Source organism: Choloepus didactylus, chromosome 3 (assembly GCF_015220235.1).
Source record: "Choloepus didactylus isolate mChoDid1 chromosome 3, mChoDid1.pri, whole genome shotgun sequence".
Classification (NCBI taxonomy): domain Eukaryota; kingdom Metazoa; phylum Chordata; class Mammalia; order Pilosa; family Megalonychidae; genus Choloepus; species Choloepus didactylus.
Genome location: NC_051309.1, coordinates 55,318,316 through 55,337,453, shown reverse-complemented (window position 1 = coordinate 55,337,453; position 19,138 = coordinate 55,318,316). Strand labels below are relative to the sequence as shown.

At 38.9% G+C, this 19,138-nt stretch overlaps 1 protein-coding gene across 2 annotated transcripts in view; it reads left to right on the top strand.

The window, feature by feature from the left end:
* LNX1 (ligand of numb-protein X 1) overlaps positions 1 to 19,138 on the top strand; it is a 236,108-nt gene that overhangs the window by 89,715 nt on the left and 127,255 nt on the right. For both annotated transcript variants that reach the window (XM_037829799.1, XM_037829798.1), the window contains exon 3: positions 15,312 to 15,792. In XM_037829799.1, coding sequence (XP_037685727.1) covers positions 15,401 to 15,792 — 392 coding nt within the window. In that variant the 5' untranslated portion in view covers positions 15,312 to 15,400. The remainder of the gene's footprint in view (positions 1 to 15,311; positions 15,793 to 19,138) is intronic.

Here is a 19,138-nt window from a genome sequence, read left to right as displayed (position 1 = left end):
TCCACAAAGTTTAAGGCAATGTCAGGCACATAAAAGGAAGTTAATGGTCACCTGTTAGAACTGAAACACAGCAGAAAAATGTTGAGAATTCAAATATCTTTCTTCATCTTGTCCTTCTCCCATAAATCTTGGTTATCTGTTAAAAAAAAATCATATTGTTTCTTAAAATTGTTTTTCAGTTTTGTGTAGAAGAATGCCAGCTGTGTCCTTTTCCATGCTTCTCCTCTGACATTAGCCCATCCTAGGAGCCTGTGGTGACTGTACAAGGGCATTCAAGTGCATGAATGGAGCACTTGGTCAATGCAAGTCACTCTGCCTTCATTTTTATTGCTGGCAGGGGTCAGTTCCATTTGACCATGTTTACAAACTCTATACTTTTTCTGGTATAGAGTTCTTGTAAGCAAACCAAGTATGAAAGGTGTAGATTACACCCCCTGTCAGGAGATGCAATGCTCCTTTCTAACCTGCCTATGAAAGGCCTTCCCTAACATGAATCTAACTGGCTAGCCACTTGGGACTCTTTTCATTTAACTGCTTCCCTTGTTTTTCCCACTTTCTGAACATCTATGTTCTCAGTTATTGACTCCAGATGTATTACATTGTCCCCATTTAGTTCAAATCTCCTTTAATTTCCTGACCATATTTCTAATCTATCGAAAGACTATTTATATTCCTTTTCTGTCCTTTCTGGTGTTGGCAACACTACGCAGGCTAGTATCAATCACAGATTTCATTAATGAGTAGTTTACTCCTGGAGATCATTGATTTAGATGTTAAGCAGGAGCAGAGCTAATGCCAACCTTGCAGCAGCCTGCAAGCTCCTGCCCCCCCACCTCTCCTTTTCCTCTGCAATTTGGATGTTTAACCCCCCCCTCCCAATTCCACCCCCTAATTCTAACTGAGGCTGTTGGGTCAAAGATGATCTTTATTCCACATGTGACTTTTTATTCAAGTCATCAAAGCACCCAATTCCTCCCAACCATGCATGAGTCTCTAAGCTAAGGAATAGCCCACAGAACATTTGCCCATCCTTTTGTGTATGTCAGTTCACAACTGGTATTTATTGAAAAAAAAAGATGGCACATCACTGTCACCTCCAAGTTTTACTAAATTCTTCCCCAAACTTAAAATATAATTGTAAATTTACTTTGTTTAATGGAGAAAGACAGAGTTTGTCCTAACTTTTGTAATTACTTCCCCCTGCGGTGGTCTAACTTATGAGCCAGGACCACGGGCAGTGGTTAGGCAAAAATGCCTGGTGGGTGAATTATTTTAGAAAGAGAGACATGGCCACTGGTGTAAAAAAAATTACTACCATTGGCCCATTCACTTCCTGCATTGGTGTATTTCTGGTCTTTGCCTTCCAGGATGGTGATATTGACTGCGACTGTCTCTGCACTGAGGTGTGGCCCCAATGACCAGCTTGTTTTGTCCTACATAGCTTCATCCAGATTATAAAGCATCATTTACAACAAAAAACATTTGGTATAAATCAGATTGTTGAAGCCAAAAGACACCTTGGAAATCATCTGCTATGGGGGTTCTTTGCCTTTATGTGTTTGAGACACGTAAAAATTGGGATTGGTTGAAGAGATTAAAAGATTCTGAACAACACAAGGGAAGTCAGCAAAAATTATAAAACAAACACACATTTATAGCAGAGCCTCAGATGTTCATGAATTGTCACACTCTGCCTGGTGTCCTTGCTGGGAGAGCTGTTTATTACTTGGCTGGACTGTCTTACACACTCATGAAACAAAGCTCTTACAGGATCCAGTTATTTTGTGATCTTTCTTGGAACCTGGCTTCAGATTACACTTTTTAGCTCTTATTTGAAGCACAGTTGTTCCTCTTGCCTCAAACTTTTCAGCAAATTAATCATCTGACATTTCAATCAAATATGACAATCAACAGCAACGATCAACTTAGACCTCAGTTAAAATTTAGTGGCACTTCTATGAAGAGCTTATAATTCTCTCATTTATACCATGACTAGGACACCCTAACCCAGTCAGCAAAAAGAAAACCCAAAAAGGTGGCTGTAGAAGGGCTGGGTTCAAACCTCAGTCTTTACACCCCACTATTTCTGGTTAGGTTTTAATAATAACAGTAACAGCGTTATGATTAGAGTGAAGTGAATAAGGCATTCTGGGTGCAAATTTTCAAGGAGCACCAAAAAACACAGCAATCAAGATAAATGTTTCAATGCAATATTTTATTTATTTATTTATTTATTTATTTATTTATTTATTTATTTTGGCTTAAACAACAGGAATTTTATTAGCTCACAGTTTCAGAGGCCAGAAGGCTGTGCTTTCTCCCCGGGGACAGTAACATTCTGGCAAAGCTTGCTTTCTCCCTGAAGACTGCCGTGTTCTGGTGTTGGCTTCTGGAAATCCTTGGGGTTTCTTGGCTTCCTGTCACATGGTGATATCCTCTCCTTTTTCACTTCTGTGACTTTTGGGTCCTCTGTATAAGGCCTCCAGTAATTCAGATTAAGACCCACCAGGCTCAGTTCACCACACATTAACTAAAATTAGCATCTTCAAAGGGTCCTGTTCACAATGTATTCACATCCACTGGGACATGGATTAAGATTAGGAACATGTGTTTGTCGGGGCACATGATTCGAACAACCCAAGTGTCCATCCAGAGATTAATGGATAAACAAAATATGGTAGATACACACAAGGGAATACTATACAGCCATAAAAAGAAATGAAGTTCTAATATATGCTACAACATGGATGAGTCTTGAAGACTTCAAGTTGAGTGAAATAAGCCAGGCACAAAAGAACAAATACTGTATGATCTCACTTACATGAAATAAGTAGTGTATGCAAATTCATTGAGTCCAAAACTAGCAAACAGGTTACCAAAAAACATAGCAATCAAGGTAAATGTTTCAATGCAATATTTAAAAATATCTAAATTAATGCAGAAAAATTCATGATGAATTTAAAAAATCAAAATTTACTTAAAGACAAGATCATAAGCTAAAGTTAATTAGAAATTATTTAAGCTCATCACTGGGTCAAGAGAAAATGTCAAGCATGGCAATTTCCTCAACTGAAAACAAGATAAGCAAAGAAGTAGATCTTTATGAGCTTGCATCTATTAAAGCTGGGAATGTAAAATTATAAAAAATTCTGATTTTAATGTAAATAAACCATTGGAGCTTAAAATGATGCTCTTAGTTTTAATATGCCTACTTGCCATCTTTTTAACCAATCTGATGTTCTGGAAAAAACTACCCGTTAAAAAATACATGAAAGTCTGTATTCAGGGCACACATTTTCCCTTTGCCTCAGGCTGCAGTATGGCTCACAGCACTGGTGGGATAAAAATACCCTTTACATAAGACAATATTCAGTGGACCTTTCTGAATATGCCTGTCATAGGCAGAGTAGCTGTTTTCCATAAGCAAGGCTTTCCAGCACACACCCCTTCCCCAAATAAGGGGAGAACCAGTGTAGTCCAAAGTGACTAGTGCACCTTCTTGGGCATTTTCCTTTTCAAGTATTTGTAGGAAGCGGTGGCTTGAAGAGCATCCGGAGCTGCAGTTCTTCCCAGTGCCCTTCCATCAGCTGCCCTCAGACAGCCACTAATTTAGCTTTTACATTATTAGGGAATTTCAGTGAAAGTTAATCAATATTTATGTTTATTCATGGGGGAAAATGTCTCTGGTTAACCATCTATTTAAATGGCTACCATTCTCTTTTGTTGTGTTATTTATTTTTGAAAGTCCATTTTAGAGCAACAGATATTTACCCAAAATAAGAAATGATTGCAGCCAAATAGGAATGCCCATACTATTATAATTTAGAAAATTCCCTGAATACCATTCATTCTAGCGATGGGTTGTACACCAGGGATCCTAATACCAAACTGTTTAGCCACCAAGGACTTCTTTTTGCATAAATCCACCTAAAACCATTAAATAATCTTTGCATTTTCTAAATTGTGTTCCTAGCCCTTGATTTTGCTTTTAAAAACCTTCTGCTTTTCTACTTATTACCCTCTGTGGCCAAGAATTGCTAATAGCTTCCTCTAGACCTCAGGGCCATGTCCCCTGTTCCACAGATAAGTGTTTTTAAAAAGCAACAGGGTAGATTTTCTCAGAACTGGGAGTGGCTTCTCCTTTGGCAGTCTACCTTTGGCCAAGGTATAGAGGTCCCAGGCAGAGGACTGGCCCAGCCCACTCGCAAAACTGCAGTAAGGGCAACTCTGCGCTAAAGGCGCAGATGCAGTCTTGGGCTGTCTGGTGACCAAGAGCAAAGAAATGGATAATATGCTTCACTCTCTCTTGAGTTTGGCATTCCTTCTGTCTGTTTATTGTAGGAAGGACACTAATACATCTGAGTGCTTGCATAGAAGAGTGATCAGGCCGGTGGAGCCTGGAAACCCTTGCCCTGAAGGAATGAACCTAAAGCAGTTCAAGCTGGGGGAGGCTATGGGATCCATCTTCAAACAATTGAAGGACTTAAGAGATTTGACATAATTTAAATAGGTCCTAGGATAATACTGGCAACCACGGAGTGAGGTAGGTGAGTTCCAGGGAGGCAATTTTTGGATTTCTTTTCCTAATAATTAAAGCTATCCCCAAACAGAATGATCTATTTCATTGAAGAACCATCTCTCAGGACTCCCTTTGAAGTCAAACAATCTATGGCTACAATTTTCATCTTTGACTGTACCAATACAGAACATACTGCAATTTGGCTGTGAGGATCGATTCTTTTTTCTTTTTCCTTTTTAAAAAATTTATATTGTGGTAACATATATATAACATAAAATTTCCCATTTTAACGACTTTCAGGAATACAGCTCAGTAGTCCTAATTACATTCATAATGTTGTGCTACCATCAACACCATGCATTACCAAAACTTTTCCATCAACCTAAGTAGAAACTCTGTATCAATTAAACATTAACTCCCCATTCCTACCTCCAGCCTGGCCACTGGTAACTTGTATTCTAGTTGCTGACTCTGAATTTGTATATTCTAATTATTTCGTATTAATGAGATCATGCAATATTTGTCCTTTTGTTCTGGCTAATAATTTCACTCAACAAGAGGTTTTCAAGGTTCATCCTTCTTGTTGCGTGTATCGGAACTTCCTTCCTTATAAGACCGAAAATACTCCATTATATATGTATACCACTTTTTGTTTATCCTTTCATCTGTTGATGGACAATTGGGTTGCTTTCACCTTTTGACTATTCTGAAAAATGCCACAATGAACATCGGTGTGCAAATATCTGTTTGAGTCCTTGCTTTCATTTCTTTTGGGTGTATACTTAGTAGTGGGATTGCCGGTCCATATGGTTAATTCTATACTTAATTTTCTGAGGAACCACCAAACTGTTTACCACAATGGCTGCTTCATTTTACATTCCCATCAACAGTGAATGAGTGTCCCTATTTCTCCACATCCTTTTCCACACTTGTTATTTTCTGTTGCTTGTTTTTAAAACAGTAGCCATTTTAATTGGTGTGAAATGGGATCTCATGTGGTTTTCGTTGCATTTCCCTAATGGCTAATGATGTTGAGCATCATTTTATGTGCTTATTGGCCATCTGTATATTTTCTTTCAAGATTATGTCCATTCAAATCTTTTTCCTATTTTTTAATTGGGTTGTCTTTCTGTTATTGAATTGTGATATTGCTTTATATATTGTGGATATTAATTGCTAATCAGATATGTGGTTTTCGAATATTTTCTCCCATTCTGTAGGTGTGTCTTTTTATTTTCATGATGACATCCTATGATGCACAAAAATTTTAATTTTGATGGAGTACCATTTATCTATTTTTTTCTTTTGTCACTTACGCCTTTGGTGTAAAGTCTAAGGAACCACTGCCTAATGCAAGATACTGAAGATGTCTCCCTATATTTACTTCAAGGACTTTTATAGCTTTGGTTCTTATATGTAGGTCTTTAATCCATTTTGAGTTGACTAGTGTGAAGTAAGGTGTCCATTTTCATTCTTTTGCATATGGACATCCAGTTTTCACAGCACCATTTTACGAAGAGACTGTTCTTTCCCAATTGAGTGGTCTTGACAGCCTTGGCAAGAATCAATTGGCTATAGATGTGAGAATCTATTTCTGAACTCTCAGTTTGATTCCATTGGTCTATATATCTATCTTTGTGCCAGCACCATGCTGTTTTGGTTACTGTAGCTTTGTAATAAGTTTTAAGATTGGAAGCGTGAGTCCTCTGACTTCATTTTTCTGTTTCAAGATGACTTTGGCTATTCAGGGGCCCTACACTTATAAATTTAATGACTGACTGCCATTTCTGCAAAGAAGAATGTTAGAATTTTGATTGAGATTGCATTGAATCTGTTAATTGCTTTGGGTAGAATTGACATCTTCACAACATTTAGTCTTCCAATCCATGAACACAGAATGTTCTTCAATTTACTTAGGTCTTTGATTTCTTTTAGCAATGTCTTGTAGTCTTCCATGTACAAGTACTTAACATCTTTGGTTAAATTTATTCCTAGATATTTGATTGTTTTAGTTGCTACTTTTTAAATGAAATTTGTTCTTGATTTCTTCCTCAAATTGTTCATTACTAGTGTGTAGAAACACCACTGATTTTTGAGTGTTGAGCTTGTACCCTGCCACTTTGCTGAATTTGTTTATTAGCTCTAATGGCTTTGTAGTGTATTTTTCAGGATTTTCTTTATATAGGATCATGTCATCTGCAAACAGGGAAAGTTTTGCTTCTTACCAGTTTGGTCACCTTTTATTTCTGTTTCTTGTCTAATTGCTCTTGCTAGAACTTTCAGTACAATACTGAATAATAGTGGTGACAGTGGGCATCCTTGTCTTGTTCCTGATCTTAGAGAGAAAGCTTTCAGTCTTTCACCATTGACTATGATGTTAGTGGTGGATTTTTCTTATATGCCTTTTATCATGTTAGAAGTTTCCTTTTATTCCTAGTTTTGTAAGTGTTTTTATCAAGAAAGTGTACTGGATTTTGTTAAATGCCTTTTCTGTGTCCATTGAGATGATCATGTGGTTTTGTTTTTTCCTTTGAACTATTAATTTGGTGAATTCCATTAATTGCTTTTCTTATGTTGAGCCACTCTTGCATATCTAGGATAAATCCCACTTCATCATGGTATATAAGTTTTTTAATGTGCTGTTAGATTCAGTTTGCTAGTATTTTGCTAAGGATTTTTGCATCTGTATTCATAAGGAATATTGGTCTTTAATTCTCTTGTGGTATTTTTAGATGACTTTGGTATTAAGCTGATGTTGGCCTCGTAGAAGGTTTTAAGAAGTTTTCCATTCTCATAAATTTTTTGGAAGAGTTTGAGCAGGGTTTGTGTTAATTCTTTGTAGAATGTTTTAAAATTTACTGGTGAAAGGGGTGTAAATCCCCCTGGCAACATGGGATATGACTCCCAGGAAGGAATCTGGACCCGGCATCATGGGATGGAGAACATCTTCTTGACCAAAAGAGGGGTGTGAAATGAAATGAAATAAGTTTCAGTGGCTGAGAGATTCCAAAAGGAGCCAAGAAGTCACTCTGGTGGGCACTCTTATGCACAATATAGATAACCCTTTTTAGGTTCTAATGACTTGGAATAGCTAGCAGTAAATACCTGACATTATCAAATTACAACCCAGAACCCTTGAATCTTGACAATTGTATAAAAATGTAGTTTATGAAGGGTGACAATGTGATTGGGAAAGCCATGTGGATCACACTCTCCTTTGTGCAGTATATGGATGGATGAGTAGAAAAACGGGGGACAAAAAAAAAGCACCCAGTGTTCTTTTTCACTTTAACTTGTTTTCTTATTACTTTTGTGTGTGGTAATAAAAATGTTCAAAAATTAATTTTGGTGATGGACACATACCTATATGGTGGTACTGTGAACAATTGATTGTACGCTTTGTATGACTGCATGGTATGTGAATATATCTCAATAAAATTGAATTATTAAAAAAAATTTACTGGTGAAGCTGTCTGACCTTGGGCTTTATTTGATGACTGATTCAACCTCTTTACTTTTATTGGTGTGTTTAGATCTGTTTCTTAAGTCATTGTAGGTAGCTTGTGTGTTTCTAGGAATCTGTTTCATCTAGGTTGTCTAATTTGCTGGTGTGCAGTTGCTCATAGTATCCTCTTTTATTTATGTGGAATTGGTAGTAATGTCACTCACTTCTGATTTTAGTTATTTGCATCTTCTCTCATTTTTTCTTGTCAATTTAGGTAAGGTTTATGATTTTATCAATATTTTCAGAGAAAAACTTTGGTTGTTGATTCTATTGTGTGTGTGTGTGTGTGTTTTTTTTTTCTAATTTTCTATTTCATTTGTCTCTGCTCTTTGTTATTTCCTTCTCTCTGCTAGCTTTGGATTTAAGTTGCTCTTCTCTTTCTAGATCCTGAGTTGCAAGATTAGATCTCCGATTTGAGATCTTTCTTTTTTCATGTAAGCATTTAGAACTATAAATTTCTGTATCAGCACTGCCTTTGCTGCATCCTATAGGTTGTGGTATGTTATGTTTTTGTTTTTATTTGCCTCAAGATATTTCCTAGTTTCCCTTGTGATTTCTTCTTTGACACACTGGTTGCTAAGGGTGCATTGTTTACTCTCCACAAATTTGTGAGTTTCAAGTTCTCCCTCTGTTATTGGTTGCTAGTTTCATTCCATTGTGTCCAGAGAAGTTACAGTGTAAGACCTCAATATTTTGAAGGTTGTTGAGACTTTTTTGTAACCTCCATATGGTCTATCCCGGAGAATAACCAATGTGTATCAGACAAGATTGTGTATTGTGCTGCTATTATGTGGAGTGTTCTAAACGTGTCTGTTGGTTCCAGTTGGTTAAGAGTATCATTTAAGTCTTCTTTTTCCTTATTGAACTTTTGTCTAGATGCTCTATTCATTAGTAATATGGTGTATTGAAGTCTCCTGTTATTAATGTAGAAATGTTTATTTCTACCTTCAAATTGTCAATATTTGCTTCATATATTTTGGACTCTGCTGTTAGGTGCATATATAAATTATTATGTTGTCTTGTTGAATTGACCCCTTTATCTATATATCGTGTCCTTCATTGTCCCTTGAAACATAAAGTCTATTTTAGCTGGTATTAGTATGGCTACTACAGTTCTCTTTGGGTTATTATGAACATTGTATATATTTTTTCCCATCCTTTTTCTTTTAACTTACTTATGTCTTTGAATTTAACGTGAGTTTCTTGTAAACAACATATAGTTGAGTCATGCTTTTTTATACATTCTCCCAATATCTTCCTTTTGACTAGAGAGTTTAATTCATTTATATTTAAAGTAACTACTGATAATGCAGGAATTTTTTCTGCCATTTTGCACTTGGACTTTGTAAATCTCATATCCTTTTTGTCCCTCAATTAGTCTGTTAAGGCTTATTTTCATATTTATTTCATTTTTTGTAGTGTACCATTTTGAGTCCCTTCTTATTTCCTTCTGTATATATTTTTCAGAAATTTTCTTTTTGATACCATCAAGCTTAAATTTATTGTCCTAAATCTATAACAATTATGTTTGATTTGATACCAACTGAAATTCCATAGCACACACACTTTTCCTATATCCCTCCTTCCCCCCACCTTTTTTGTACTTGTTACAAAGTATTTCTTTATACATTGTATATCCAAATCATAGGTTTATCGTTAGTTTTTTATGCATTTGCCTTTTAGGACATGTAAGAGTAAGAAGTGGCGTTACATACCAAATAATATAATACATTTTATTTATACTATTTATGATTATCCATATGGTTATGTTTACCAGAGGTCTTTATTTCTGGTTTATTTATTTCAGAGGTCTGTCTGCAGTCTGATTTTCTTTGTTGATGCTTTCTGAATTTCTATTTGTTCCGTTTGGATGGTCCGCCATTTCCTTTTTTTTTTTTGATGTCTTATAATCTTTTGTTGCACACTTTATATTTTAATATTTTAATGTGTTAACTCTGGGATTTAATTCCTGAGCTGTCTGTTCTTTAATTTTGTAACCAGCTAGTGATATGACAAGTGATTTTCTTGAGTGCCAGGAGCTCATAACAACAAACCAACCAACATATAAAACACCTTACATAGTCTTTGCAAATTGGCTCTTGTTGGCTGGTGCTCTCCTTCAGAGTTTAGCCCTCCTGTGAAGAGGATTAGCCCAAGGGAAAAGTTAAGTGCAGAGTCCTCTCTGTCTTTTCTGAACCTGGGTCTTGTCCTGGGCTTGTGCTCACTCATGGCCTTATGAATTCTCCATTTACAGTAATCCAGTGTCCCCTCTACTCCCTCTGAAATAGACTTTCCCCTCTCTGGTGGTCCTCTATTATATGTCTTAAACCTGGCAATCCTTTGCCCCAGGCCACTTTGACTTAATCGTTTCATACACTGCTTTAGTTGTCAACAAGCTGCTTCTGCCTGTAGGGTAAGTTCTGGGAGGGTGAGCCAGATATGAGACTCCTGGTTCAGTATTTCAGGCTGCCACACTGTACTGGGAAGTGGTTGGAGAAGGACTAGCAAGTACACCATGAGCTTCTCCTGCCATTTTTAAAGTTGCATTTTCTTGATTCAGCACTTGCACGGTTACTGAAACCTTTAACTCTTCTCTGGAATTTTGATGAAGATGACTGCCAATTTTTTCAGTTGTTCAGAGAGTCCATGGGGGAACGAAACACTGCAGTATCTTATGCTGCCATCTTGATTGACTAGAAATCAGGATAGATTCTTTTTAATAATATGAAAACCTTTTACTATTACTGGAAAACTATTAATCCACAGCTATTCAAAAGATGGTGTAGAGTCAAGTATTGTCCTTTCAATAAGAGACAAATATAGAATTATCAATGCAGCATGCCAAATAATAGGTTTATCCATTGCCATTCTAATCAAGTATATGGCTTATTCTGGCACCTTCCTAACAGAACCATTTTCCATAAGGCCAGTGTGTGTATAAAGGAGAATTGGTGGGATGACAGCACACCATGGATGACCAACACCTCATTGTTCTGGTGGGTTAACCTTATGCAGAAACTTTTCTACTTCAAAACAGGCCATATTCCAAAGGCTGTTTAAATGTTTGTTTAGTGCTTGGTGGAGACTTTTCCTGGCACTTGTCTGCACTACACTGATGGTTTTGACTATACGTATCCCTAAAAGCCACCTCAATGTGCTACCCTACCCTAAATCAGAAGGGAGGGGTAAAAAGGGTACTTCCTAAGCAAAAATAGAATTGTGTCAAGAAAGTATGATATTCTCCCCTCTCCTGAGTAGGGAATCTACTTCTCTGCTTTTTCTTACTTCAAAGTGCAAAAAGCCATATCACAGCTCTCTCTACTTATCTCAGCCAGGGCCAGAAGTGCTCACAGCTGACACATTGTGTGAAATTAAACTGATTCAAAATTGACAGGCCCCTCCTCTTACCCTTTGGGGGAAAATACTTTACCTTTTAAGTCTTAATGATTTCTGCCAATTTCTTGTCAATTCAGCAGAAATGCAGATAGATATCCCAAAACATGATACATCATGCATATTTATAAGATGTAAAATGGAAATATTGTCTGGTAAATTATATTAATCATATTTTCTAAAGTCTTCCTAATTCTTTCTTTAGGGTCAAACCTCCTTGTTCAGTCAGTTCTCTCATAATCTGTTTCTAGTCATATAGGCTTTATTTAGTCTAAAGCAAAGTCAGAAAATATACACAGCAGTGTTTACATTAATATTACATTAACAGCCTAGTTTACCCACATGGGAAAGTGCCAGGGAATTCAAATTGCTCTCATTAAAAGAATAGAGTTGGAGCTAAAATATGGCATTTTTGATTAACCCATTCCGCTCATTCTGTCTCAGGCATTTCAGCATTCAGTAAAGTCAAGGTATCTTATTATTCAGAGATCTTAGAAATTACTTGCATTGTTGCCTGTTTTGGTTTCCTAGTTGCTAAAACAAATGCCATACAATTGGCTTACAGTTTCAGAGGCTAGAAGGCTTGATTCTTCCTGGGGTTGCTATCTTCTGACTGGTCCACAGTTTTGAGGTTCTTGGCTTTTCCATCACATGGCAGTGCACATGGTGGCATCTTCTCCTTTCACTTTTGGGTTGCATCGACTCCCAGCTACTGTCTGTACCCTGTGGCTTCTCTTTATGGCCTGCTCTATAAGGTCCCCAGTAATTGGATTTAGACCCATCCTGATTCAGTTGGGTCACAACTTAACTGAAGTAATCTGATCAAAAGGTTCTATCTATAATAGGTTAATACCCACAGGAATGGGTTAAGAACATGTTTTTCTGGGGTACAGCATAACTCCAAGCCACCACAGTGCCTAAAGGCATTTAAAAACTTTTAATTTTTTGATACTGTTAGAAGGCTTAGGAGCCCAAGCTTGGAGTCAGCACAGGTGGGGTTCATGTTTGTAAGTATGTGTGATGCCAAGTTACACTCCACACTTCAGTTTCTTCCTGTTAAATGGGAAAAAAAAAAATCTGACTCACCTCTTGGGGCTTTTTGAGGATTAAGTAATGTAATAAATATAAAGCCCGTAGCAGGGCCTGGCACATGGTAAATGCTCTGAAAGCAAAAAAAAAAAAAAAAAAAAAAAAAATTTTCCCAATCATCCAACCACACAAACAAACAAAAAGCCTTTATTAGTTTGTGATTTAGTTTGCCAGGCTGCTGTTGCCTTAAACAGCAGATGTTATCTCAGAGTTTTGGAGGCCCAGCAGTAGAAATCAGGGTATCCCCAGGCCATGCTTTTCCTGAAGTCTGTAGGGTTCTGTGGTGGCTTGTCAGCAATCCATAACTCAATCTCTGCCTGTATCACATGACTGGCTGTCTCCTACTTTTGTGTCCGAATCTCCTTTGCATATAAGACTCCAGTCATAGAGGATTAAGGCCCACCTGCTTCAGTTTGGCCTCATCTTAACTAACAACATCTTCTGAGATTCTATTTACAAATGAGTTTAAATCCATAGGACTGGGGTTTTGGACTTGAACATGTCTTTGTGGGAGACAGGGTTCAATCCATAACAGCACAGGATCTTAAAACACTATTTCTGGAACAGATTTTATAGTTCAGTTTGCAGTTTTTTTCATAAGCCAGGGTTCTTCACACAGAATATTACATGAGGCATGTGGTGTGTGAAAGAAGAGTTTTTATAGCAGAGCTGGGACTGGGCGTGGTGGGGAAGTGAGCAGAGCTCCAGCGTCTTCTCCTTCCCACCTTTTCCTCCCTTCTGGCAACATCCAGAGCACAGTGTGAAAACCAAAAATCTAATCCAGTTCCATTTCACCTGTCAGGAAATGGCCCAGAAATGTGAAGTGTTTCTTCAGTGGTTAACTGAAGCTATAACTTGCGTTTCTATCACAGACACTTTCCACTGTAGCACAGTGAGAAAGAATGGACAAGGCTAAATCACGTGGGAATGTACCACAGAACTCTTACAGAAAACTTGGAAAGAGCTAAAGCTTTAGTTCACAATATGTGAACTTTTTTCCTATTGTAGATGATAATCTTTTGGGTGGCCCACTTCCATTTTCATATTTATTATTCAACTGTTTCTGATGCTGCTTAAAGCATTTCCTGAGTGGTTCCAGTAACTTCTATCAGTCCTGAGGACAAATGGCAGCTGTGTAGGTGTCCATGAAACTGACTGGAAACAATTTCACCCCCTCCTGCACCCTCAGCCTTACCCTTCTGTGGTCCTTTCTAATGTTAAATAAAATTCTGTGATTTCTAAATGTTTTCACATTTGGGACTTTTGACTTCAACCTCTTGACCAGAGTGTTCTTTTCAGGCATATTAACGCAGTACAGAAATGTAAACACAATGCTGTGTCAATGAGAGTTTGAAGTCAATGTATTTTCTTTCTGAGATAAGGCTATGTTTGTACAAATAACTCCAGACTTTATTTGGAAAAGAAAAAAAGACTTAAGGCAATTTATGGCTGCCATGCTATTTCCAAATGTGGCTAATTTCCTAATGGGTTAGTTATGTCTCTTTATGTTTCTGTGGAAAGCTTAAGGTCTTTTCCTTTACTTTTGGAAAAGAAGGAAATTCAGGGGTTGGGGAGCAGTAGGTGGGATCCTTAATCACCATGAAAGTTGACCCCTAACTCCTGGCACATACCTCTGTCTGTACCCATTACCTGGGATTGTAATTTCTTGTGTGCATGTTTGCCTCCGCTCGGGACTGGGAGTTCCTGGGAACTCCATGAAAGCAGAGGTGTGCCCTTTGAAGCTCTTTTGAAGGTCTCCTCCATGCCAGACTCACTCCCTGCCTCAAACTTGGTGCTCAAGAAATATTTATTGATTGATTCTCCAAGAGACTTCCTAGTTGTAAATCAGGCATGTAGAAAAACTCCATATTGTGATAGTATTCTACTGGTTTGAAAGAAAAATATGATTGAATAAAAGAGTAATATTAGAACGAAGCTAAAAAGTCCCTTACAGGAACTGTATTTCAGTATTCCAGACTAATAGAACTAGACTGGAGACAAAATTAATTCAGTAACAAACACATGTAATAATAGTAGCTAATATTTATAGAACACTTACTAGGCAGAGATCTAAGAGATTTCTGTATCATATCTCATTTAATCCTCTGTACAATCCTATGAAGTAGCTTATTATTATACCCATTTTACAGATGAGAAAGCAGAGGCTTAAATAATGGGCTCACAGTGGTGGTTGGATTTGAACCCCAGACAGTGTGGTCCCATAACCCACTTAACCACTAAATGACTGAGTGAATGAATGAATCCATACAGAAGAAAATAATGCATCCACCATAGTTCAAATACAGATGATTCAACAGCTCTTATTTCTTCTCAGGTGATTTAGTTGAAGGCTCTAATGTCCTACATCTTCTGAATTTTGGAGAAAAGAGAGGAAGAAAGATAAGAGAAAGCCATTAGGAGGTTAACTATTTTTCTTCTGATCCTGACCTGGCTGAGAATTTTATAAAGCACTGGCCTATTTAATTGTATTAGCAAGACCTTTCATTTCTTAGGGCACATTTCTTTTGAGTTGCTGTAGCCATTTCACAGATATTACCCAATTGATAATTTTATCACACCACCATGAAGATGTTAAAAGTATACATGACCCCCACTGTAATGAATGGTAAAACTGAGGCACAATGAGGAAAAGTCACTTGCCCAAGGCTTTCATCCCTCTAGAGTGGGTGCTCTGGCCTTCTGACTCCTAGCTCAGTCACTGGGCAGCACTACCTGCTGTCCGTCACCAGCCTAGGTCTTCAGTGTGTTATGAAAGCAAAGATGAGCCATCTTCTTCTCTTTTAGGTTGTGGATGGCTTCTAGAAGATATTGATTTGCTCCCTGGGAAATATTGTTTTACTGGGTTTCGTGTCACATCGTACCCTCTGTCGACCATGAATCAGCCAGACCCTGCCAAAGACCTGGACCCCTGCCCTGAGTTCCTGTGTGTGGCCTGCGGTCAAGCCCACTCCCCTGAGGAAAACCACGTCTACACCTACACGGAGGATGTGGACGATGACCTCGTATGCCACATCTGCCTGCAAGCCTTGCTGGACCCTGTCGACACTCCCTGCGGACACACCTACTGCACACTCTGCCTCACCAGCTTCCTGGTGGAGAAGGACTTCTGCCCCGTGGACCGCAAGCCTCTAGTGCTGCAGCACTGCAAGAAATCCAGCATCCTGGTCAACAAGCTCCTCAACAAGCTCATGGTAACCTGCCCTTTCACGGACTTCTGCTCTGAGGTGTTGCAGCGCTGTGATCTCGAGCATCACTTTCAGACAAGGTAAGTGCTGTTTTGCAGCCAACCCAAGGAATCCCGGCCCCCATGGGGGCAGCTGGACCTCGCATGCCAAGTCTGGCTCCTAGTGTCCTGGGGACTTCACCAGATACCTCTTTCTCTCTCTTGTTGTCACCAATGAAATAATACATTCAAAATAAGAACATTTAGGTTTTTATGGCCGTGATTCAGTGTGAGGAAACAGTAGAGGGTAGGGTTGTGCTGTATGTGTGCGTTTTGAGATGTGAAAGACATTGCAAAGATCTAATGAGCAGCTTTCTCTGAGGCTCATGGTCCCCGTAAAGATTCCTGGTGAACGTTGCTTGGTTTTTCACTTAGGAAAAAGAAAATCCCCCCAATTTGATTCTATGATTATTAGCATTACCTCTGTATGGGAATTGGGGAAGCCTAGCTGTTCTTTCAGGAGATGTGAAGTGTTTTCAAGTAAGTTTTAATAGGAGAAATTTAGAAAATTTTTGTCCTCCAAGCAACTTGTCCTGCACACCCCAGCAAAACTGTGATGTGGTGGCCTCTGCTGATGGCCGCCATCACCTGCTCCCCCTATCTGCATCTTATTTTGTCCACTTACATTGTCATGTTCCTGGACATTCTTTGTCTGTGTGGCCCCAGGGGCAGGCACTGTGTCTTGTTCAATGTGATGTACTCTCTTAGAACATTTAAGGTGTTTAATGAAGGGTGAACAATAATGCTATGATTATTCCATAAAAGGAAATTTGGAAGCCGGTGTTTATCTTGGCTTCTGTCATGACAAGGGCAAGAGGCAGGTACAAGCATTTTTTTTAAAAGGTTACATACCTTAGGTTGTGAATCTCAGTCTTTGTCTTTTGGGACATGCATGGATTCTCTAATGTGGAACTTGGCATCAAAAGGAATGCTTGAGTATAGTGCTCCACACATGTTTTCCATACTAATTATGTCAGTGAACTCATTTTTCCCCCTCTCTCCCATGATGCTGAGCCACATGCATCTAACCTGGTTTTGCTAACTTGGCTGACTCTGTAATTGCTGGTGTTTAGGCTAGGATGCCCCACTTCTCTCATTCTCTAGAAGCAAGCAGGGCCAGAGGAGGAGACAGGGGAACTATCTGTGTTCCCTGCTGCAAGTTTTACCCAAGTATGAGAGCCTTTGTCTGAAGGGAAGTAGGTCCAGGTCAAAGATGAGGTGAGGTAGATGCTGACAGGTGCTGGTACAGAGCCACAGCTGGAGGGGGAGGTGAGGGGCAGAAGGAGATAAGGTTCTATAGAGCTCCCTCCACACACATCACATTCCCATGCTCCTGATGTTTTGCATCTGTACACTTTGGTTTTGGAGTTGTATTAGTTTTCCATTGCAACTGTGGCAAACGATCACAAACTATATGACATAAAACAACAAAAATTTATTATCTTACAATTCTGGAGGTCAGAAGTCTGAAACGAGTTTTACAGGGCTGAAATTAAGATGTCAGCATGAACATCCTTCTGGAGACTCCAGGGGATAATGTTTCCTTGCCTTTTCCAGCTTCTGGAGGTCACCTGCATTCCTTGGCTTGTGGCCCCTTCCTCTATCTTCAAAGCCAGCAGCATAGCATCTTTAAATGTCTCTTTCTCTGACCTCTGCTTCCCTCATCACACCTCCTTCTCTGGCTCTGACACTCCTGCCTCCCCCTTATAAGGACCCTTATGATTACATCAGGTAATCCTAGATAATCCTGGATTATCTCCCAGTTAAAGATACACAATCATATTTGCAAAGTCTCCTTTGTCATGTAAGGTAACATAGTCACAGGTCCTGGGGATTAGAACAGGTACATCTTTATAGGGTCATTATTTACTCACCATGGGAGTTTTTTTGGGGGGAGAGGTAAGAGGAGAGAAAGAGGGAAAGAAATGGAGGTGCTCTTTGGAAAGGAAGTGAACACACAGAAGCTTTTCCTCATCCCCTTACCTCAAGAACTGACTTGAGGCCAGAAACATCCCTAAAAATAGGGATAAGTGAATGCATGGATCTGAGGGTGAGGCTGGAACAGAGTGGGGAAGCAAAAGGGCTGGGAAGAGGCCTTTGTAGTCTTCTGGGGTCTCAGAGATCACATCCAGCATGCTTCAGCAGGAATTTCATTCACCCGCCCACACAACCTGTGGGCCCCACACACCTCAAGGAAGCCCAGGATAAAGGCCTGATTAACACCCAGCTGATAATGATATGCACTTTTGAAAGACAACAATGAGGAAAGAACTCCAAACTAATTGAAATCAGGTCACTTCTCCAAGTCCTTCACGGGCACCACTAAGCAGCCCTCTGTGGAGAGGAAACCTCCCACGTAAGTGAGGCATTGGGCCTTGACACCTGCTCCTGAATGGCTCCACACCTCAGCTTCCTAAGTAGGTTAAAATCAACATTTCCAGAAATACACTGTGTATATTAGTCATCAAATGCACAATATATACTCCCTCCAGGGCGTTTATCAGCAGGGGTTAAGAATTGGAGCTAATCTGGAATCTGACTCAGGAGCCCTCTTGGGGCTTTGGGTCTGCAACTGGCCTCTTGTCAGAAGGGATATTAAGAAAATTAAGTAGTTAATACCTCTGGAGTCCTTTGAACTCGGAAAACTTAGAGCTTATGAGAAGGCTAGTGTTCTCCTTTCACTCCTATATAAGGCCTCCGAGTTGGGGGCTGCTCATATGGGAGTATTGTCATACATACGTGCTGGAAGATAGCTTTTATTTATAAATTTTGCATTTTTCATTTCAGTATTGAAAAATGTGATGAGTTTTTTAAAAAGACTTGATTTTATTTTAATGAACTTATTTACATTTGAACGGATATAAAGGGGGCAGGCTGAGGCTCTACTTAGCTCAGAAAACTTAACTATAATTCTGGTTGTAAACCACCATATTGATAGGGATCCACATAATTCCTTTCAGTGGATTCTAGAGCACTAACACTCCAGGACTTCAGAGGAAACTCCACACTTAGATTTCTCTCCCTGCAAAATGGGATTTATTTCAGTTAGTTCTTGAATACATAGTTCTTGCAGAAATGAAGCACCTTTAATATGTTTCCATTGTCCTTCTAAAAGAACTTGCATTAGAGAAATAATTTTCCCCTCAGCCAAGCTCCCTGTTGACAGCTTGTTAAGAGGACCAGGCTAATATAGTAGACGTGCATTGGGGGGTGCAGGCAGAATCACATCCTTAAACAAATGCTGAATGTTTTCTCCAACATGCATGCCATTTGTAAACTTTGTTACCCAGCTACTTCAGATCCTGAGTTGAAAGTAATCCTTAAGTAAAACATACTGTTCATTTAGGACTTACTGGACTGCTGACTACTTGGACAAATATTTCTGATT